Source organism: Phanerochaete carnosa (genome assembly GCF_000300595.1).
Source record: "Phanerochaete carnosa HHB-10118-sp unplaced genomic scaffold PHACAscaffold_3, whole genome shotgun sequence".
In the NCBI taxonomy this organism is placed as follows: Eukaryota; Fungi; Basidiomycota; class Agaricomycetes; order Polyporales; family Phanerochaetaceae; genus Phanerochaete; species Phanerochaete carnosa.
This window is the reverse complement of record NW_006767630.1, coordinates 679,856-701,236: the sequence shown is the minus strand read 5'-3', so window position 1 is coordinate 701,236 and position 21,381 is coordinate 679,856. Positions and strand designations below refer to the sequence as shown.

The 21,381-nt window shown below is 53.3% G+C and overlaps 7 protein-coding genes across 7 annotated transcripts; 4 read left to right on the top strand and 3 right to left on the bottom strand.

Moving 5' to 3' along the window:
- Positions 1-107: 107 nt before the first annotated feature.
- PHACADRAFT_206492 (uncharacterized protein) lies at positions 108-897 on the top strand (the record flags this gene model as incomplete). The annotated part of the gene is made up of 5 exons (XM_007392885.1): positions 108-113; positions 169-190; positions 241-281; positions 352-432; positions 494-897. The coding sequence occupies 5 exons, from the start codon at positions 108-110 to the stop codon at positions 641-643; spliced, it is 300 nt and encodes a 99-aa protein (XP_007392947.1). The 3' UTR covers positions 644-897.
- A 420-nt stretch (positions 898-1,317) lies between these two features.
- PHACADRAFT_251309 (uncharacterized protein) lies at positions 1,318-1,971 on the bottom strand. The gene is made up of 2 exons (XM_007392884.1): positions 1,533-1,971; positions 1,318-1,476 (listed from the first exon to the last, which is right to left on the bottom strand). Exons 1-2 carry the CDS (start codon positions 1,753-1,755, stop codon positions 1,472-1,474), a joined length of 228 nt encoding a protein of 75 aa, XP_007392946.1. The 5' UTR covers positions 1,756-1,971; the 3' UTR covers positions 1,318-1,471.
- Positions 1,972-2,227: 256 nt separating this feature from the next.
- PHACADRAFT_251305 (uncharacterized protein) lies at positions 2,228-4,775 on the top strand. The gene is made up of 3 exons (XM_007392883.1): positions 2,228-4,440; positions 4,504-4,534; positions 4,583-4,775. The coding sequence occupies exon 1, from the start codon at positions 2,258-2,260 to the stop codon at positions 4,349-4,351; it is 2,094 nt and encodes a 697-aa protein (XP_007392945.1). The 5' UTR covers positions 2,228-2,257; the 3' UTR covers positions 4,352-4,440; positions 4,504-4,534; positions 4,583-4,775.
- A 255-nt stretch (positions 4,776-5,030) lies between these two features.
- PHACADRAFT_206490 (uncharacterized protein) lies at positions 5,031-6,868 on the bottom strand (the record flags this gene model as incomplete). Its single annotated transcript, XM_007392882.1, has 12 exons — positions 5,031-5,458; positions 5,509-5,544; positions 5,595-5,646; positions 5,704-5,719; positions 5,781-5,921; positions 5,956-5,983; positions 6,047-6,136; positions 6,200-6,297; positions 6,354-6,462; positions 6,526-6,677; positions 6,715-6,764; positions 6,822-6,868. 12 exons carry the CDS (start codon positions 6,866-6,868, stop codon positions 5,207-5,209), a joined length of 1,071 nt encoding a protein of 356 aa, XP_007392944.1. The 3' UTR covers positions 5,031-5,206.
- A 5,689-nt stretch (positions 6,869-12,557) lies between these two features.
- On the bottom strand, positions 12,558-16,627 carry PHACADRAFT_115831 (uncharacterized protein). The gene is made up of 10 exons (XM_007392881.1): positions 15,828-16,627; positions 14,998-15,774; positions 14,738-14,942; positions 14,516-14,689; positions 14,394-14,470; positions 14,268-14,336; positions 14,157-14,219; positions 13,957-14,100; positions 13,617-13,900; positions 12,558-13,561 (listed from the first exon to the last, which is right to left on the bottom strand). The coding sequence occupies exons 1-9, from the start codon at positions 16,284-16,286 to the stop codon at positions 13,640-13,642; spliced, it is 2,229 nt and encodes a 742-aa protein (XP_007392943.1). The 5' UTR covers positions 16,287-16,627; the 3' UTR covers positions 12,558-13,561; positions 13,617-13,639.
- Positions 16,628-16,638: 11 nt separating this feature from the next.
- On the top strand, positions 16,639-18,376 carry PHACADRAFT_251296 (uncharacterized protein). Its single transcript, XM_007392880.1, has one exon. It carries the CDS (start codon positions 17,560-17,562, stop codon positions 17,776-17,778), a length of 219 nt encoding a protein of 72 aa, XP_007392942.1. The 5' UTR covers positions 16,639-17,559; the 3' UTR covers positions 17,779-18,376.
- Positions 18,377-18,407: 31 nt separating this feature from the next.
- On the top strand, positions 18,408-20,683 carry PHACADRAFT_206486 (uncharacterized protein). Its single transcript, XM_007392879.1, has 10 exons — positions 18,408-18,760; positions 18,815-18,843; positions 18,898-19,113; positions 19,170-19,469; positions 19,527-19,675; positions 19,700-19,838; positions 19,896-20,006; positions 20,061-20,221; positions 20,273-20,347; positions 20,403-20,683. Exons 1-10 carry the CDS (start codon positions 18,541-18,543, stop codon positions 20,491-20,493), a joined length of 1,491 nt encoding a protein of 496 aa, XP_007392941.1. The 5' UTR covers positions 18,408-18,540; the 3' UTR covers positions 20,494-20,683.
- Positions 20,684-21,381: the final 698 nt, after the last annotated feature.

Here is a 21,381-nt window from a genome sequence, read left to right as displayed (position 1 = left end):
GCTTAATAATTCACGGTCACGTCATGTCACTGTTGTCACAGGATCACGGCGCCGGGTAACACCGTGTGACATGAAGAGGCTTTGACGCTTTCCAGCATTCAACAACCATGGCAGTACGTCGACCACGCGATACATGTCTATGCGCACAAGGCTGATGCTGTAGGACAGTCGGGTTTTGGTTTTGGCGGAGGTGCGGTATAAGTGAGACTCAACAAGTCTCAGCGGATGACAGTGTATTAGGTCCATCGCGGTGCTTCGGCTACTGGCGGGAGTTCGCCAAGGTACGTGGCTGGCTCGGTGTATCCGTACTTGAACGCTGAACACACACATATCCTCCTTTATGTGTTGTAGTGCTATGCCTCGGCTGATAGCCCGTCGCAATGTCGCGTTCAAGCAGATGACTATCTTGAGTGCCTTCACCGTACGCAGGAGGTATGATTTTCGCAAGAGTCTCTACGCATACAGAAGCTGAGAATTGTCGTCACCGTCCTAGATTGCCCGCGCAAAGGCGGTAAAGGCAGAGTTCATCCGGAAGGCTGAGCACCAGGCTCACGAGGGCCGCAAGGTAGCGGATATACTTGCGGACGGCGTTATAGTTGGCGTTGGCCTTATACAACGTGATCAGGGAGACTCTAAAAACTAGGATGGCTCCAAATACAGTTCAACTAGAATTCTGCTCCTTTGCGCTCCACAGCTCTCGTCAGATTCTGACTCTACTGCGTGTCGAACATTGTGCGCTCTGGGTGTGCTAGAGACGCTATGGCGGACGGCATTTCAAAGCTTCAAGCATAACGACTTCACGTTCCTCTGTATATCCTCCATTTTGTTTGCAACATGGGATCGTTCAAAGCGTGGTCCTTGCCAGCTATTCTGCCTGGCGAACGCGTGCTCTCGCCTAATTCATGTAACCCACATTCATGCTCGATATTTCGTTGTATGTTAAACGTCGAGTGGGTTACCTCTTCCGTCGTGCTGGTTTAGTAGCCACACGAGCCCCTGGTCCTCCGAATGTCCCGTTCCCGCCGCCGCCGCCGCTTGCATCCGCAAATGGTAAAGTGACGCATGATGTCTTGTCCGCGTGGCTGTCACGTGGCGGACACTAAATTATGATCTGCTTTACGCTCGGCTGAGCCTGAAGGGTATCCCACCTTCGTCTGTTACCTCCATCATCTCACCCAGCCTCTCCGTATACCCTTGGGACGTTTCCAGTGCTAGTTACGATGACTGTCCACGGCATGGGTTCTGTCAGCTCTCCCATAGTCATCTCCGACGACGAAGACGAGGCCTACGTCGAACTTGAGCTTGAACAGCGGCTGTCTTCACCGCAGGAAGGCATGGAGCTCGAGTTCGTTGATGACTATAAGCCAGACGCTTGGCTCGACCCGCCTCTTTACCTACGCGACACGCATTACCATGACGAGCCACCCCTGAAGAGTGCTCTAGTCGACGTGACCCCTAACGGACACCAGAATTATGGTACGTTCCGCTCCGCCTCCCTCTACATCAATTCATAGGATATGAATTTCGTCCAGGGAGCGACCGCTCGACCTTTACAGGACAGAAACGCAAACGCGGTGACAACTCAGTCTCCCCAAGCCAGCGCCTACGTCCCCTTCCTACCCATACACAGCCGACTCTCGCGTCGACGGGCGCACCTCCGGGCGAAAGCAAGACTGCAAAGAAGAAACGACGCAAGAGAGAGCGACAAGCTGCTGAGGCGATAGCGCAGGCTATGGCGGGCCCTTCGACGGGCATCGTGCATCCGCTTCCCGCTATGCCCGTCATGCCTCCTCCGATGAGCTCTGGAAGCCCCATCGCGCCGTCACCGATGATCTCGCTGCCACCTTTTCCTTTGCATACCTCGTTACCGCCAAAGCCCATGACGTATCTTGATTTTGGCCTTCCGCTACCACACATGTTATTGCAAGGGGCTCCGATGTCATTCCATCCGCCACCTCCACCTCCACCTCCACCTCCCGCTTTCCTCAACTTCCACACCGCTGCAGTGCATCCGGTAGAATCATCAGTTATATTCCCAGAACAATCACCGTCGCCGCCGACTGAAGCCGAGCCTTTTCGCAAGGTGCCAATTGTCAAGAAGCCAATTGGCGTTCCGCCAGACAACGACCGCAGCAGTCATCATGGCACGTACCAGTCGCCGTCGCCGACTTTTTCACCTCCTAATCCTGCGCGAACGCTCGTCATGGAGCTTCTTCCCAAGAAGTTTCGCAACGTGGCTTTCATTCGCTCGTGGGCGATGAATTTCGGACCCCAACCTCCTGTGGCGCCTCGAATCGACCTCGACGTGAAGGCAGGCAAGGCCCTGATCGAATTTGCCACCGCAGAAACGGCAAGGCTGGCTTGGGAGAGCGATCGTTTGACTGGAGAAGGAAAGGAGCACGTTAGAGCGTACTGGTATCGTGTGCCTGGTATAGGGGCTGATGCAGGCGTAGGCGAACTGGAGGAGGGCGAGATTGAAGACGGCGAGCTTGCGAAGCACTTTGGACAGAATAACAAGACAAAGACGAAGGAGTCGAGGAAGAAAGCGACGGAACTGGCCCCGTTGGTAACTTACTCGGCTGCGCCAGTCGTTCAGCCGCTGTCATCAAACGGCCACCGAACCTCACACCCGCCAGTCACGCCTTCGAGCTCTACCTTCTCTCCCGTACAGTCGTCGTTCGTCACACGACATCCGACACTTCCGTCCGCTCCGCCTTCTCTTCCACCGAAGCCTGTAAGCCCCGCACAACATCCTCCAATGAAGCTTGTTGGGCTCCCACCACCACCTCCGCACGCGCCTCAAGCGGATCCTCCAAAGCCTCTTCTCTCTCGTATCCAGCCAACTTTATCTAACCCTCAGGAAGGTGCGCAAACTGTGCCTACTCCGGTTCAGTCTGCGGTATCGTCCCTCAACGCCACTGCACCAGTGTTCGTCCCGAAAGCTCAGCCGCTTTCGTCCGCGTCGGTATCCAACGAAGCTGCTCCGCCACGGTCTCTCGACGTGCCAAGTGTCGACAAGATCACGGATACATCGCGATCGCGACTGGAAAGCGATGTCTCGGAGACGACTTTGGCCCAGACGGCATCCGATCATGTTCGTGTTGTTCCCAAGGCTGTCCGGGAAGTCGTCGCTGGAACTATTTTTGAAAGCGATCAGCTGTCACAGGAGGCCGATATTGGTCCTATCGTCTCCTCTCGAGATGTTTCCACGCCGCCAGCCGTCTCCTCTCCTGGTGGTTCAAGTTCTTCAGAAGCGCCCGCAATTTCTTCGCAACCTGAAGCGCCTTCCGCGGCTGGCCGTTCACTCCTTCCCGCGAAACTTAAGCCAGACACTAAATCGCAGATGCAGAGTGTTCTTGCTGTTTCGGCGAATCAGGAAGTCACTATCCCGGTTGCTGTTCCTTCTGCCAAGCCTAGCGCGTCTAGCCAGCCGCGAGATCCTCGGTCCGCTCTTTCTACATCGACACCTCCGCCTTCTGAGCCCCGAGCAACAAGAAACGCCCCGAAGGTACCCAGCTCTGCGAAACGCAAGGAAGTTGAAGAGATGTTGTCAAGACATCGCGAAGAGCTAGCCTCCCGTAGGTCAGCCTCGAGCAGCGGGAGCACAACGCCCGTGTCTGAGATTGAAGCCATGATTGTGGGCAAGTCATTGAGCTCGACAGCAGAGACCACACCGTCGCCCACGCTTCCGGCAGCGGTCGATGCCGCCGCGGCGATAAAGGAAGATGATCTGCGGCGTCTGGTCCTCAACAGCCGAAAGTCACGCGTCGTATCCGCAGCCCCCAATACACCGCCTGTTGAATCGTCTCCCTCCTTCGTTGCATCCGTCACCGTCAACGAACTAAAGGCGGCGCAGGACAAACTCAGCCTTGACGAGCTCGCCGTGTCCTTCATCGCGCAGTCCATCCAGGCCGTCAGCATGCCCTCGCCGGCGCTCGGCTCACCCGACAGGTCCGCGCCGGCGGTGGCACCCATCTTCTCGGAGAAGGCGCTGCTCTCCGCGAAGCAGCAGGTCCTCGAGGGCAACATCGCGGACCAGAAGGCGCTCATGAACCGGTACCTCGCCGCGCGCACGAAGGCGGAGCGGGACAGGCTCAAGCAGGCGATGGCCCAGCGCTCACGGTACGTGCTTCACCCGGTTGCGTTTCGCAGGTGTTGTTGTACCCCCCCAGAGGCGGCTCAAGAGCTTCTCGTGTGCAGGGCTATGGAACAGGAGCTCGGCACCCTCCAGGCGCGCGCGGACGCTGGCAAGGAGGCCGCGCGCGCGCTCAAGTTCAGGTGGCCCGAGACGAACAAGCACGCGTGCATCCTGGTCATTAGCGATGATGAAGGCGAGGATAGCGACGATTGATTGGTGTCGGCTCAATCAAGGTGGGTCATGCTAGCAATAAGCGACGTCTTTTCTTTACAGTCTATGTGTTTGTGTGCAAAAAAACAATCGGGAGTACTTCTTGACATCTATCGTCTTGGCTTTTATAATGTAGCGTTCTTGTTTCTATACAGGTCTTTAATCGGACTAGTCTTTGATGGCCCAGTGAGTCTCAGCTTCTCTCGCGTCTCATTGTATTATCTCACTGCTCAGATTTCGGAGGCTGCTGCATGTTTTGATCACCCATCTTCCTTATACGCCCCTTTCCCCTTCTTGCTTCGGACTCCTATTAAAAGGACATGTATCGCTGTGGGCGCGCTGCTGTCTACCTGTAGTCCATATTTCGTATGGACTGTCACGGTAGGCAGAGACGTTGCTTGCATACTTTGCATGGCAGTGTTAATTGTTCCTGAAATACTACATCTCGTCAAATTCGTGCATGATCGTGTGAGCCGGAAAAGTAGCTTGGGAACTGGACAAGCTGACTTGTTTTCGCTCGCAGTGGCGGAGTGGTTGATGCCTGGAGACGTATTACCGGGGCTGCGTCCGGCAGCACCCGGTTAGCTTCCGGTTACTGCCGATCGGCAAGTCTATGCTCTACGCCGTAAGGTTGCTTCTGTCGATTAAATTTCGCATGTGCTGTCAGAACTATATACTTAGTATATATTCTGACTGGTTCATCTACAGATAGTAACAGGTCGCGTGCTGACTACACAACATTTAATTGGGATATCAATCGTTCGGTGCTATAAGCTTCGAATTCTTTGCTCGTGTGTTATCTATGTTAAGCACCGCCCGCCCGAAACAGTGCGCACTCTAGCACAACTTGACGTCAGTTCAAGCTTCTGCGCTCGCCTCCTGTTGGCCCGCTTCTTCCACTCCTGCAGCACTGTCTTCTTCGTCCCAGGCCTCGTCTTCGCTCCACCCATCCTGCAGCGTTGCCCCAATATTTCCCAGTCGGTTCGCTGACCTTGTGAATTGCAGTGTCGGCGTTCGCTGTTGTTGATCATTAGTGCTCACGGAGTAGTCCGGCACCTCCGAGTCGACCGTCCGTAGGTTGATCATGAAGCGGTTCACAAGCACCGGTGGCTAAGTGGCCTCATGGGAACAGAAAGACGAACTGGAAGGTGGGTACGCACCAGCGTCGTAGCAAACGTGCCCATGGGCGCCAGGTCCTTCAGTCCGACGTCAGCCACTGGTCTATGCACTCATGTCGGGGACGTACCCCAGAGGAGTCGAAGGTCAGTAACTGAGCTAGATTCATCGCCAGCAGTATTCTGTATTCGTTGGGCTCTGTTATCGGCTTTCGATGGAGGCATTGTTGCCACGCTCACATGAAATAAATCGTTCCTGCGCGGGAAACTGGACCTTAGCATCGAGGAAATGCGAAGGCGCATAGAGAACCACTGACCATCACGCAGCAAACATGTCGTCATCGACACCTTGACACCGACGCTGCGAGCGTGCCGCCAATGTCCAAATGTCTTAATCCAGGTCAGGATGAGCACCATTGTATCTGCGAGGATAAGTGAGACGCGAGTAATGTACAAGACTGTGAATGAATAACGTCAGCATCTTCGGTATACCAGAACGCCTCGCCTGCGGAACGTACGTCTATATCGCGAAATTCAGTGTTCTGAAACAGTAATAGTGAGATACGTGCACCTACATGCTGACTGTTTGCCCTGAGAACGGGGACTCCGAGATACACGTCATGCCGACAAGCGGAACCGCGACGGAAATGTACTTCGACATCGCTGTATAAATCTGCACAGAAGCATCAGCCAGAGCGTATGTGGAGCGCGCCGCACGAGTGCAAGCAACACGTACCAGGTTCGTCACGACTGGTACCATGCTGAGAGCGAACACGGGCAACGACCAGACGTAGCTCCGGCGCCAGATTGCGAAGACGCGCAAGGAGGAAAAGACTGTCAAGTAGAAATCAATAGGTATTTCGGATTTGAAGAGGCTGCGTGAGGCATACGTGCAGTTTGGATGAATCCAGTGAGTGTGATTACCACGTCCAGGACACTGAGTGTTTTGCAGCTGTGCGTCGAATTCCAGTAAGCAACATGTTGTGTGAGGAGACCGGACTTACTCCTGTAAGGAGCATTGTTTGAGATTTTACATACTGAAAGACATTTAACTAAGCTTACCATCCGAGTTGGTGGCGCAAGTTGTAGTGCGACCGTGAGGAGCATGCACCATCGTACCGAGCCAAGGAGGATGGCAGATGTAGTGACAGGCCTTTTCCAGAGAATGTCAGCCTCGTCACTGGTGGTGATCAAGAACTCGTAGACGACGAGGCCTGATGAACGGGCACTGTGAGTAACATCACCGGAAACGGAGGATGTACTTGCACGACACAGCCACAATGGCGTAGTCTTCCACGAGCCTAGAAGACAGGGTTAGAAGCTCTGGTTCATCAGCCGAAAACGGAGGCCATACTTACAGCTGCGAGTAGGCCTGGACAAGAGCCTGTGCCGACTGTGCCGACATATTCGAGGTGAGATAGGTAAGAGGCGGGTTGTGTCGAAATGAAGCTACTGGCCTCGGTTTATAAGCAATTTGGTAGGTTGTTTATCAACGCCTCTGCTGTAACCGCTTCCATCATGCACAATCTTCGCCAGCAATGTTCCATTGAAGAGTCTCCGAAGGCGCCAGCAGAAGAGGCTGGCCCACAGGTACAGATCGGAAGTGCTCCAATCGTGAGTAAATATCAGGCTTGTTTTGAAGTAGGCTAGAGGTCAGAAAGGGTCCCGTCTTGGAAAAGTGGCAGTAGAAGAGTGTTAATATGTTTGAGAATGGTAGGAACTATGATTCCATCCCGGACAACTTACCAGTCCGTGCTGTCTATTCCATCTGTGTCGTCGACTAGGACCCGCAGAGAAGATGGAAATGCGTATTATCAGGGACTTTGACTACCCTTCAAGCTTCCCAGCCTCGAGCGGGACTATGCAGTGCGGATGATAGCGGCAGAGAAGAAGAAAGGCGCTTATCAATTTTGGCAGCCGTTCTCAGGGCCAGGTTTAGGGAAGACAGCCCACCACCCCTCTACTTCGCGGAGGTCCTGTAAAGCAGACCTAGAACACTGTACAGTCTGAGTTTGTTTCTGACCAGTTGCTTGTAAGCTGAGACGGACACATCTCACGCGTACTAATTCTCGTCCGAACCGTCATGCAAGCGCAGAGGGGTGGATACGAGGGTGTCATGAATATCACGTACTCCGGATGGTTCTCCCGGATTCCTCAGTATTCTTTCACTTTCTATACACCTCTGTACATTTGTAGTATATTCTAGGTATTCAGTCTGACATGTATATAAGGAGCTCGTATTGCTCAATAACAAGCCAGACTCGAGCTGGTCTTTACTCACCCACTTTCCTCTCGTCTGTCTCCTCACTCTTGTCGTAGCCCAGTCCAGTTGGATTGTAGGTTGCTGACAGAGGGGTTCAAAGCGAATGAGAACATTTCTATGCCCGTCTCTCTTCAACTTGAAGTTGAGCAAGGAGATGTCGAATTTACTTATGCTCGATATACCAGGGAAGAAGAACAAGAGTCGTTGCTCAGGTTGTAAGTCATTTTGTCGCTATCCAATACTAAAGCTGGGGCCGAGTAACCTCTGTTTGGCTCACCTAGTCTTCAGATGGGTGGGACGTTCTCCTCCATACTGAACTCTCCATCGCAATTCTCGTTTCCCCAGATAGCTGTGGCTTCAAGAGCTGGTGCTTGAACCTCTCTCACTGAAAAGTATGGTTATACCACTTGAACTCGACAGATGATGTCTCAACAAGCTAAAATGAGGCTTTACAGCTTCTCTAAGATGTTTATCATTCCAGTGCTCGAAAGCTACCTGGGGAGGAATCCCCAAGTGTCGGATGGAGGACGTGTACGAGCGCTGCAATCTCTTGCGGAAGGCAACGCGCTTCCGGATCTAGACGTACAGCGCCGCAGGGTATACGCAGGGCGCAGCAGTAATATCGCGGCTCGTCCGCCACCCAATGTCGTCGCAGATACTGGCAGCCGATAGCAGCTCGAACGGTCGCGCAACATATCCATCGCGCATATGCTCGAGACGGACTTAGCCATGATCTTCGTATACCAGTGCGTCAGGGTAGACTGTGGCTCAACGCCGCGTAGGGCCTGAGGATATCGATCGTCCATGGGAGTGGGATGCCGAGCACCGGCCGGCGGCTCGTGATAAGAGGAGGCTACCTCGCATTTCGGAACGACCCGCATGTGGAATGCTAGCCCGACACCACAGAATATTTTGGTGCAATCGACCATACTACATGCCATCTCGTTTTGGTGTAGTCTGGACTAGACCTCACCCTGATTTTTCTGCATGCGATGCTAGAAGGTGTTGCGAGCAGATGGCTCAATTTGTATGTATCGTGGAACGTGTGTCAGACTCCAAACGCTCAGAGGTAGGAAGCCATTAAGTTCGACAGATATCGTAGTCGCTGATTAGGACTAGCCGTTATGTCTTCAGGCGATGATCCAAATGCATAGCGCTCCCACAATTCCGACCACTCAGCGACCAGCCTGTAAGTTGCTTGCTAGCGTAAATTGAAGCCAGCAAAAACACTGATCAGATTTTTCTCCTCAATTAAGGCTCCTGCTCGTTCGAGGCTCTGCGGGTGCTCCCGGCCCGCCGTCGATCAGATCGGTGGATTCGCTCGGAAGGGGATCGACGCCATTGCTACGACACATCTTGTGCGATGGCGCATCTCACCACCCCTTGGCATATCTTTCCGCGAAGTTTCAGGCGAGATACCGGGTTCCTGGTGATCCGCTTTGAGTAACTTTTTCGTCCAGCTTAAAGGGTGATTTCACCAAACTCTGCCAACTCTATCTAACATTGGTTTTTACTGCAGATCTGGGCATAACAGTGACACTGATGTCTCCAGGGCCCCGTGGATGCGCCTTCCGCCTGAACAGTCGAAATATGCTTTTCATCGCCAGGGGCTTTCTCTGTGCGACGCAACAGTATCTGGTGCTGTGGATTTCCGAACTGAACGGCGGTCACGAGGCACAGCCACTGCAGATCTGCCGCTTGGATTCTACAGGTCACAGCTTGGGTCGCAGAAGATTCCGCTAGTGTGCGGCAGGTACTAGAGATGAGCCGAAAATTTCAAGTCTGTGGCGCACCCTCAGACACCTGTAAAGTTCAGTTTGCCGCCGCCGCGTTGCAGCTGCTATCACAGGTCATAAAAGCCACCGCCACTATCCCCGCTGTTGTCCTACAAAGTTACAGCCACACCCGTTGGAAGTCAGATTGAAGATCTACAGTAAGGGAGCGATCTGCCCCCTCAATCTTCGTGATCATCAGCGTTCATAGCCATGGAGCGGGGCTTGATGCTGCACATTAGCAGAATCCCGAATGTTGGTGATCGCTGTGATACGGTAGGTATATATACACGGCTCTAGGTGTGCATTGAGTACATGACATCCAGTCGCTTCGCAGATTCTGCTGTCGCACTCGCATTCCAACTCCCCAGCACAATGTCGTCTGACTTAGCAACCGAAGTCTCACAGATGTAAGTTTCCCACTCTGTGAGCACTGTAAAAATTCACTGACGAGGTGTGCTTAGCATTCTTGCAAACGGTGCAACGTTCGCGGGCTCAAGTGAAGTGCAAATCTGTTGAAAGATATCTTATATTCACGCTAGATGCTGCAGCTCTGGTATTCTATGATCACTTGATCACGCTCGACCAAGAAATTCGCACCGTATGGCAGCAGAAGTTTTCCATCGTGTCCCTTCTCATTGTGTCTACCCGATGGATACTGCTTTTGCAAGCGGCATTCGACTTATTCCCCAACGGATCAATGGCAAGTCACTTTTCGGTTATACAGCTAAGCTTGACATAGACCTTTTACAGAGGTATATCTTACGTGATCAAAGGTAGAAAGCGCTAAAGACGAAGTTCCATACAGCTGCACAACCATTAGTTGGATAATTTCAGTCCCCGAGTTAGTGGGCTTCGTGCAGATTGCTAGTGAGTACAACTGCTAATGCGTCGTAGCCGCTCGTTACGCAATCTGACTATTGCTAGTCTTTTCCGCACTGCGTGTGTGCGCAATATGGAATCAGAACTACGTTCTGTTTACGATCGTGCTCATTCTGAGTCTTCCGCCTGTGATCACCAATGCTGTAAGTAATGCCAATCATTCGAATTCTCGGGTCGCCGCAGTTGATGCCGACGTTCCTACAAGTATTTCCTAGTCCATAGCTACGAGGAATATCTTCCCCCGCCAATTAATGCTTGTCTTGAGTTCCCCAACTACTCTGCTAAAGTGGACGACATGTAAGCCCGCCGTCATCTTATCTTATTATGACATACACACTCAGATTGTTCTTGTTAGCTGTATGTTTCTGCCGCATATCCCACGAATTCGAATATCCCTGATTGCCGCTTGCAGTGCTTTTTGTCACCCGCATTCCACTGATTGTTGCAGACTTGCTCGTTCTAGCAATGACGTGGACGAAGACCTACCGCCAGTACAGAGAGGCAAGGTCGCTAAACATCAGGTCTCCGCTTGCCACACGCCTCATTCATGACGGTATAACCTTCTCTTTGCGTCAATGGCAAGGATCTTGACCTCTAATCGTCCCCGTAGGCACAATCTACTTCTTGCAAGTCTCAGCTACCAACTGCATTTGTCGTCTCCACACTCACAGCCACCAACAGCATTCTTCTGGTTCTGAACATAACTCAAATTGTGTCTTTCTACTTTGTAAGCAGCTTACCATTCATCGGCACTGCTCAGTATACAGTACCAATCACCTGCAGGTTCAAATAATCATTGTCGCCACATTCACAAGTATAATGGTAGGTCCCTGTTAAGCCATTCCGTTCATCTAACATGAAATCTGTGCCACACAGCCCCCAGTTTTGATTTGCCGCTTCATGATGGATCTGCGACTGCTCAATCAGGGCGGATCCTCCACCTCCGAATCCGAGACATCCCAGCAGCTGGCTTCATTGCGCATGCTGACGTTCAATAATGACACGGCGCGGAGTGTTATGGCGAACATTGGCGAGCCTTTAGACTACGGCCAGGGAAACACGTGGGAGGATGATCTGCATGTCAGCAACGAGCTACCTATGTTGTACTTCGAAGGAGAGCCACACACTTGACCATGTATCCAACGATTATATAAAAGTGTGTTACAATGTGCTATGCCATAACACCTCCGCGTATTTCAGCTCGTACGCATCCACTTGAACTGTTATATATTACAGTGCATGTCATTGCGGCTTGTTGAACTGCACCTTAGGCGCGGCGAAAGCAGACGCACGGGCTGATCGAACGTCTGACGGCTAGCTCTGTGACACAGCGTCTTCAGCGTGAAGGCGCGTGAGGATATATTTTTGCCTTGCGGTCTCTATTTGTCTCGTACAAATAGACCTGCCTATTTTAGAAGCAGGAGGGATTCGGCCGGATGACGATTACGAGTTATCCGCGGACGAAAATGACGACCATGCCCGCAGATATCGTCATTCCCATCCTTCGGAGAATGAAAATTTTCAGATATAAGGACCTTTTGTAGAGGCTTACAAAGTGGACTATGCGCCTGCTCCATTTGTCGGTGACGCCGGGGGCTTTGCTATCGATAGCAACAAATATTGCATGGTAGCGAATGTGGGAGAACAGGCTTACTGAGGAAGTTATTTTCCCATACGAGGGTGCATTATCAGGGGGTCCAATATTAATTGCACCATCTGCACAAGTATATAAGACGCGGCCCCCGGAGGATAAGAGATCTCGAGACTCATCCCATAGCCATCATGCCCATCTCGCAATACGTGAAGCTGAACACCGGCGCGTTGATGCCCACCCTCGGGTTCGGTGAGTCCTCTGCTGCTCGTCTGCGTGCGTGCGTGCGCTGAGCTCACGAGCGTGCAGGCACCTGGCAGTCGAAGCCCGGAGCCGTCGAGAAGGCTGTCGAGGTCGCGCTTCGGACGGGCTACCGCCACGTGGACACGGCGACTGCATACGCCAATGAGCGTGAGGTCGGCGAGGGCATCAGGCGGTCAGGTGTCCCCCGCGAGGAGATCTTCCTCACCACGAAGCTCAACAATCGCGACCACCGCCGTACGCTTGAGGCGCTCGAGTACTCGCTCCAGCAGCTCGAGACGCCCTACCTCGATCTCTGTGAGTGTAGCTCTTGAAGCAGAAGCAAAATGTATGCTGACGCAACGCAGGGCTGATGCACTGGCCGGCACCCGCCAAGGCAAACGGCTCTCCCGACAAGGAGTGGAGCTGGATCGACACCTGGAAGTCGATGGAGAAGATCCACAAGGAGCACCCTGATAAGGTCAAAGCCATTGGTCTCTCGAACGTCTCCGTCGAACTCTTTGAAAAGCTCATCGGGGAGGTGACCGTCGTCCCCGCTGTCAACCAGATTGAGCTGCACCCGTGTGTCTGCCTTCCATCTTGTTCATGCGCATCCACTGACCTATACGTGCAGATCTTGCGTACAGGAAGAGCTCGTGCAGTGCTGCCGCTCTAAGGGTGTCATACTCACCGCCTTCTCCCCGCTTGGCTCCTCCGACTCGCCACTGCTCGCGAACCCGATCGTGACGCGGATCGCGGAGGCGCACGGCGTGAGTCCCGCAAACGTGCTCATCTCGCTCCAGGCGAACCGCCCCGACGTCTCGGTGCTCACCAAGTCTGTCACGCCCGAGCGTGTCGTCCAAAACTTCAAGCTCATCGACCTCACCGATGCGGAGATCGCGGAGCTCAACAGCATCGAGAAGGACGCTTCCTTCCGCGCGTGCTACCCCTGGTGGACCGGCTGGGGCGATCTCGGCTTCCCTGACTGCCGTGCATCTGGTCCTCCGCATCGCTAGAGTTTATCCTATGTATTAGAGAGTAGTACGTATAGCATAGTGTTCGGCATTACAGGCACATGCTGCATAAAGCTGCCTCGCGTGTGCGTGTTGTGACAGACCTATAGCTGAGAGCAAAATAGACGCATGCAGTCTTGTCAATGTATACATCGAAACTGGGCCAGCTTAATTACCGGAAAACTGGAGCTGTCCACACTCGTGTGACTGATTCACATAGGGGATGCCATTATATAGGGTACATGAGTATGTTCGTTACAGCATATATATGCGTATGTAGATCACAGCAATGTGGCAAGCATATACAGCAAAATGCTACAGATGTGTTAGATAGTTTCTGTGCAAGTCATCAGCTCTCGACGCAGAACAGAAATCGAGTACAAGCCACTCACCAAATACAACAGTAGTTCAGTCCTTACGAGAAGAACTTGCCAAATACACTCGCCCGCGTAGGCGAGCCGAGGAGCATGCCGACGCCCTCCTGTATCGCGACGCTGACCGGGCGCATAGGCGCCGAATCGAATACGTGTGGACATGGCTGGGTCAGCGGTGGCGGCGCGAGACGCGGATGCTCGAGCTCGCGTTCGTACATCGACGGCTGCCGTGCACCCCGCAAGAGCGAGTCATATACTGGCGGGTCGAACGTGCGCCGGGCGGTATTCAGGCGTGCAAGGATCTGCGAAAATGGTTTCGTTAGGAAAAGAGTAGGAGTACGGGGTGGAGGAGGCGCACCTGCTCGTAGAGCGCGATCTCGCCGTCGAGGTACTCGGTCGTCAACGTCCGGAAGTCCTCAGCCTTCTGATTGTGATACGTCTCGAACTCGGCCATCGTCGTGTTCAGCACCGTCTCGCAGCGCGCAGCGACCTCTTCATTCTCCTATCGAGCATGTTAGCATGCTAGTTATTTTGACGGACTAAATAGTATAGGCTCACATGCCCCTCGGCAGTCGCCCCGTGGTAGCGCACGAGCGTTGACTTGTGTGTGTCGACCACACCCTACGCGCAGATAAGCCAGTTACCAACAAACAGCCTGATACCGCGTACCGCATACATTGCAGAAGGGTGCGCGACAGATTTTAGCGCTTCATGCGTCGCGAACTGGGTCCTGCGAGCCTGGCGTCAACGCGTCCTCAGAGGCAGTCCGACATCGAGAAGAACCCAAAAACTGACATGGTCGTCGTACAGGTCCGCGACAGTTTGCAACGTCTCGCTCGTCTTCTGCATCGCCTTCGTGAGCTGTAGACACTCTGCTTGGCGTTAGCAGAAGCTGGGGAGACTATCTAGGAACGTACCTGTGCAGCCTTCGCGCCAGCACCAAGCACCGTCTTCGTTCATGTGTCCCTTCAGCTTTGGGTCACGATCTTCCTCCTCTTCTGGGATTCCTGCCGTCGAGGCTCGTGCGAGCGGCTTCGAGGTGATAAGAGAAAGTAGCGAATAGCTCAGCAGTCGTTGTGCCTGGGACATTTCTAGTATACCCGTTCAGTAAAGTTCTATTGAATGGCAGCAAGACATACCGACGCTTGCCTGACGGATCTTGCCATAGATATTCCTAACGCCCTGCACCCCACTTCCGACTGCGCGCGTATGGACGTCAAACTTGTCTGCGACTTCCACGGCTTCGTCAGAGTCGACGTTGAACGCAGGGTGAAAAACGTGTGCAAAAAACGAGGGTCCAGCAGGTGGGTATGAGAGATATTGAGGGTATTGCCGCTTCCACTCCTGAATCGAAGCGAGACATAAGGGAGAATCACACGTGGATAATGGGATGACCTACCATCTCACTCTCACAGCCCAGGAAGAATGTCAGCACCTCTGCGTACCGCGCAATGGGATGTCGCACGACACGACTAAGGTACCGCTCCAAGTCTCCTCGCCGCGCCTCAACGAAGTCGTCGTTGAACCGTCCCGCGTACTGCTTTTCTGGCAACGGCGGGAGTGCGATACCCGGTAGGCGACGAGTCAGCGCGGTATGAAGCACGACAAAATGCGAGAACCGTCTGTGTACGGTGATACGCGTCGGCGATGCAGGCACGCCGTCCTCATCTTCTTCGATGTCCGCGCTGAAGAGCGACGTGACAGCGTACATGGTGTACGCGCCCGAGAGCATAGATGTGCGCTTCGATGGCGAATGCACGAGGATTCGGAATGGTGGGACCTTGGTCTTCCATGTAGGTCCTGCCTCGACGAAGTGCTTGTCCGCCTCGCCAAGCCCTACACTTTCGGCAACGGAGCTCGTACTGACACTCCTGCTGTGCCCCATCACAGGTGCAGGCTCTTTATCTTCCGCACCCTGTAGCACCCACTCCTCCGCGCCGCTTGTAACAAAACTCGAGAATCGGTTGAGCTGCTTTCCGCCTAGGAGGCTGCGTCGGAAGCTCGGGAACCACTCGCCTGTGGTTTGTGGTACAAGCGGAACGTCTGGCTCTTCGAGCTGGTGGGTAGGCGAGCCTCGGGGTGTGATGGATGAGCCTGAGGCTTCTCTGCAGATTGGTACGCTGTATGTCGGAGAAGGGAGCTCGAGCTCGGGCGAGTGGGAGAACTCGGCAGTAAACTGGCAGACACGTCAAAATGAGGGTCATTCAAAGGTACATGTATGATACGTACCGTATAATATGACTGTGGCAGCAGCCCGACCTCTAGTTTCCGCTCTCCTGTGCCATCGTAGTGCTTGACCAAACTCCAACCGTCCCCAACCTCCTCTCGCAGCACCGCCAACCTGTCCCCCGCCTGCACAGCCGTCAGCTCGCGAAATTCGGGCTTGCCCTCGAATGTATACAGTGCTCGGGCAGGTTTGCCCTGCTCCGCGTCCAGCACGGGGTCGTCCGCCTCCTCGCGCAGCTTGGCGTCGGCCTCGTCGGCCTCATCGTCCGAAAGCGCGTTGATATTATACTGCGTGAGGCTTGTGCGGAGTATGCCATCGGGGCTGGTGAAAGCCTCTGTCCAGGCTGAGGAGCTGTTTAAGCCCGCGTCGAAGTTGGGGTCCTTGCGCGCGCGCGACCAGGAGAGCGCGTTGAGGAACGCCGCGAATGATGATGTTGGAGGTTTCGCCGCAGGCTTGGACATCGAGAGAAGCGTTCAGAGTGGTCGTGAGTGGTCGTGAATGAGTCGTAAAACAAGTGTCTGTGCACTGTGTGCCGGAGAATTTATCTGATGACCGCCCCTCGGGAGCTTTCTGAGACAGGCCTGCACGCGCTCCCTTCTTTGATCTTGACCACGACGAGTCCGGGCGACTTCGTTCTGGTACTACAGCATCCTCACGACTAGCACTCTTGTAGTAGAGCTGAGAATGCTTGGTTCACTGAGACTGCTTGAAGCTTCTGGGGAGGAAGATACGCTTATGTCGCTGAGTGCTGCTGAGCATGTAGGCCTCATGTCCCCGGTGAGTTATGATGTAACTACGCGCCGAAATTGCGCTCAAGGACTTCAAGCTCTCAGGTACGGAGCTCTACAAGACTGGCGTACGGCAGATCTGTCGTTGGAGTATAGCTTTTGAGTGCAGCTTTGCCCGCACAGCAGTCGCCAGATCCCCTGCAGCCTGTCTTTGCATGTAGCTTGTTTCTACTGGAGTTCTCCTACAAACCTCGAGTTTCGTGATATGGCTACAGAAATTGGCGTGACCAGTATGCTCCCTGTCTCTCTGCATTAAGAAGCTAACGATACATTTGCGTGCATGTATGAATAGGCGGTGTACGTCCTCCGCGAGAACTTGCCATGAGGTGAGTTGCTTGCGCTTGTTTCGTACTAAATATGTGCTACCCGCGAAGTTACTTCTATGGCGATGGCAAAGTGACGATGTTCAGACAAGGATTCGCGTAATGAATTGGGCCGTAGCCCCTTCTCAAGCCACATAACTGGCGCAAGTCTTGATCATAAACAGATATTCCCATTTCTTCAGCCAGTTGATACACCACCCCTCGCGCCCTCCTCGCGGCGATATATCCCGTACGATACGGCATTTCCCCGGCTGACTACACCGTTCCCTTCGTTCACCGGTATCTCAGGCGGTCTATAAGCTCTGTGAGCTCTCTCGGTAGCACGATCTGACAAAACAGCGAGACATTATTTGCAACGTCCTGCGACAGCATACATCCTTACGTCGCGTCTTTCTTCGAGCGAGGACCCTTCCATGGAACTGCACCTAGGCCTGTGCATCGCAAACGTCGTACACCTGGTGATCTACGCCATGAGAACATTGGAGAAGGAACGCCGAAGCACACATCCCGGTCCCGCCTGGTGCTGACCCTGCCAGTCCCGTCCGGTCTACCCACTCAAGCTAGCGAACAAGCAGCTCAATGACATCGTCGACAAGCTGTTACACGATGCTATCGGCACTCCTATGAGCCTCGACAGACGGCTACGTTCCAACCTGCTCCTCGCAGTGTACAACATGATTCCAGAGGCATCCGAGCATGAACAGTGGTTTGCCAAGTGGGCGCGATATACTGCCGCCGAGGTGGCTATTCCCTTCATCTACCGCGGTGGCCCGCTGGGTCATCATGTTCACACGGCTTCAACTCGAACTGGCGGCAATGCCAGCAGCCGAATGCTCGGCTAAGCCTTCGCATCTCAATGCCTACAACCATGTCACGGAAAACCGCAATTAAGCTCCTCATCCGAGCCATTGCGAGGAAATATCAGACTGATGAGATGTGCTCAATGACTGTGAAGACCGCGAAGGCGCAACCGCCCGGTGCAGGTGTCGTAAATTTTCGTTTACCCTCATGGCACGTTGTACGACCGTTGAGTCGAGTTCCGATACCACAGCTTAGAGATTGACGGCACCGAACAGCATGGTGAGCTGCATCATACCCATGCTTCCAGCTGACTTGTTGCCTCCTGCCTCCGACTCTGTACTTGCTAGATCCAACCGAGAATGTTCAATTCAAGTTTCGCGCCTGCAATGTTGTGGGCTTTCCTCTCAGGATCTAATTCACAGGGCGGCCAGTAGATAGCTTGATCTATAGTATCACGATCCGCGCAACCGATTGAGTCAAAAAGTCAATGTAACATGGGTGCGTTGGCGACCTCCTTGCGCTTGCTGAATTGTTCGTATATATAGCGCGCGTGCATATACTCCCAGGGCTTTCCCATCATACGTGAATGTGGGGACGGCTTAGCAGTCAGCTGCTGAGGCACATGCGATCTGAACTCTGTTGCGTCTTCCTTAATTCATATCGATGGGAAAACAAGCTACTAACAAATTCCCTAGGTTTGATGGAGGAGGCCCCTATTGCCGCTTATCCTCGTACAAAAATCGAGGGAGATATACATAGCCTTGAAATCGCCTAAGTCGCTCATAGCGGCTGTACTTGTGAGGATGGACTTTCTCTCCACCTTGTGGACGTACGCAACATGGGCAGCTGTCCTTGTGTGCCTCTATTTGCTCTTGAAAGCCGTATATAATGTGTATTTCCATCCGCTCTCCCGTTTTCCAGGACCGAAGCTTGCGGCGGCGTCTCTCTGGTGGCAGGCTTATCTTGATCTCTGGGAAAATGGCAGTTTGTCCTCGAAGCTTGCAGAGCTCCATGCGACGTATGGTTGGTCTAAGTCTCTTTAACCATCCACATCCCCCCAGCTCACGTTGTGTTCAGGCGAGATCGTCCGCATTGGCCCCAACGAGGTGAGATAGATAGTTCAAGACGGATTTGTGCTACTTACAGCAACTTGCACGAAGCTCCATTTCTCTCGACCATCGGCATTCCACGAAATATATAGCTCACGAAATCGGTGGTCGAAGGGATCGTACCTATATGACGCCTTTGTAGACACTAGCTCGCGGTCGACGTTCACACTTTTGGACTACGAGAGCGCTAAGAAACGCAGCGAGCTTACGGCGAACCTCTTCTCTCACAAATCAATTATTGCCATGCAAAGCCTTGTCCAAGAATGTGTACGTCATCGTCTATCTCGTCTTCACCAGCCAATGACCTTGATTGAACTGTCTAGGTTGACGAAATGTGTGCCAACATCGACGACCATATCTTGAACAAGAGACCAGTCCACTTTCGACGTGCTTTTAGATGCTGCACATTGGACTCCATCTGCTCGCTCTGTTTTGGCCAGACAACGAATGCACTTAGCGCGCCGGAATTTCGCAGCCCGGTCGAGTATGTCCTAGGCACAACAGCCCCTATTAGACGCCTCGCCAAGCACATTCCCTTCCTCATGACGTTTCTACGCAGTCTGCCGTCGAGCTTGTTGAGGTATTTACAACCATACTCAGAAGGATACCTGAAAGTGGTCAAGGTATGTGCGATGACGCCAGCTCCTTCGGTGCACACTGAGCTTTCACTCGTGCTGCAGATGTTAGGCACGCAAATTCGGGAGATCTTCGCGAACCCACAATCCTTGGCCAATAGTGACCATTCCACCATATATCACGAATTCGTGAAAGCCAAGGACCAATCAATCTTGACAGAGGAGGCCTTCCTTGATGAAGGCTTCCTCTTTTTGTGAGCAGGCACAGACACCAGCAGCAATGCCCTCACCGTTGGCACGCTCCACGTCCTCGACGATCCACAGATGTATGCCAAGCTGATGAAGGAGCTGCTCGAAGCTTGGCCGAGGCTCGACGACAGACTCCGCTACGAAACGTTGGAGAACCTGCCTTATCTGGTAAGTAGTGTTGACCTCTGATAAGTACGACCATCTCTGATTTCGTTGTCCGGGCAGCGCGCCGTCGTGAAAGAGTCCCTCAGACTCTCACATGGCGTAGTCACCCCTCTGACCCGTGTCGTCCCACAGGATGGCTCCGTAATTTCTGGAGAGTTCATCCCAGGTGGAGTACGCTGCGTTCACTCTCTCACTTTTTTTGTCGAGCCAATACATCCCCTACAGACCGTCGTGAGCATGAGCAATGTGCTCGTCCACACGAACGAGGAGATTTTCCCCGAGCCACACGCGTTCAAGCCCGAACGGTGGCTCGACCCGGCCGCAGGCTCGCTGGACAACTGGCTCGTCTCCTTTAGCAAGGGTCCGCGAAGCTGCATCGGAATCAAGTGCGTAGCGCCAGTGAATCGATTCCTAAGCTCTTCCCTGAGTATTCCTAGCCTTGCGTATTGTGAGATGTACCTCGCCCTCGCGAACCTGTTCCGCCGGTACGACATGCAGCTGAACGGCGTGAGGTGCGTCCTACGGTAAATCACTCTCATCGCCCGCCCTAATCAACCCCCTCAACAGCCCGTCAGACTGGCGCTGGGTCGACCAGTTTTCGCCTGTGTACAGTGGCTCCGCGCCGCTGGAGCTATGGGCTCAGGCACGATTGACCTGAGAGTGCTTGAAAGAGATTGCTCACGTTCATGGCGGATTTCACGAGATCAATATCAGGTACCGACAGTGTAAATTAGGGGCTGCAGACTGGTTGCAGGGACCTGTACGATGAGATGCGTAATGGTTATAGTTAAGAAGAGCTTTCGTCACCAGCCATCTTGCCGGGCCCGTGGGCAAACGCGAAGTACCGTTAGGCTGATCTCAAAGGCGCGATCAACATTAACACTCCGGGCTTGGCCGCCGCTAAGACCCATTCACCAAGTACTCACCATGGTGACCGAGTGATCTAATAGGCAGGGAAGATTATAGCACCAGAGAAATTTGGAGCTTTTTTGTTGCAAAAAAATGCAAAAACAGCTTGTAAAAATAAATAAGAATATGTCATATTTTTTCTCGGTATCCGGCAGCCCGGTAACTCGGCAATCCGGCAGCCGAGCCGACTGTCCGCCAGGCCGTCTATCAAAGTGCCCTGGGGACGGCGGCACCCGGCGGATAATCGGCTCGAATGCCAGATTGCCGAGTTGCCTGGATGCCGGATACCGAGTGAAAAAATACGGCCTTTTCTTACTTATTTTTTCAAGCTTTTTTCGCATATTTTTTGTGACAAAAAAGTCCCAAATTTCTCTCGTGTAGATGGGCGTTCTCAGCGACAAATTTCCCGGGAGCCTCGCGAGGCAAGCGCCTCAAGATTGCATCAGATCAGCACCGCGAGGATATCTAGACGCTTCAGCAAGTCTCATGATGAGATCGTGGGATCCTGATAGGTTCGTGAGGTGAGATCACTGGCAAGCGTCGAGATGCGCTCGAGATAAGCGAGTAAGAGTAAGTGACCCTGAGACAGAGGAAATCATGAGATAATGACCCGTCATCGTGAACGCCTCGCGATGAG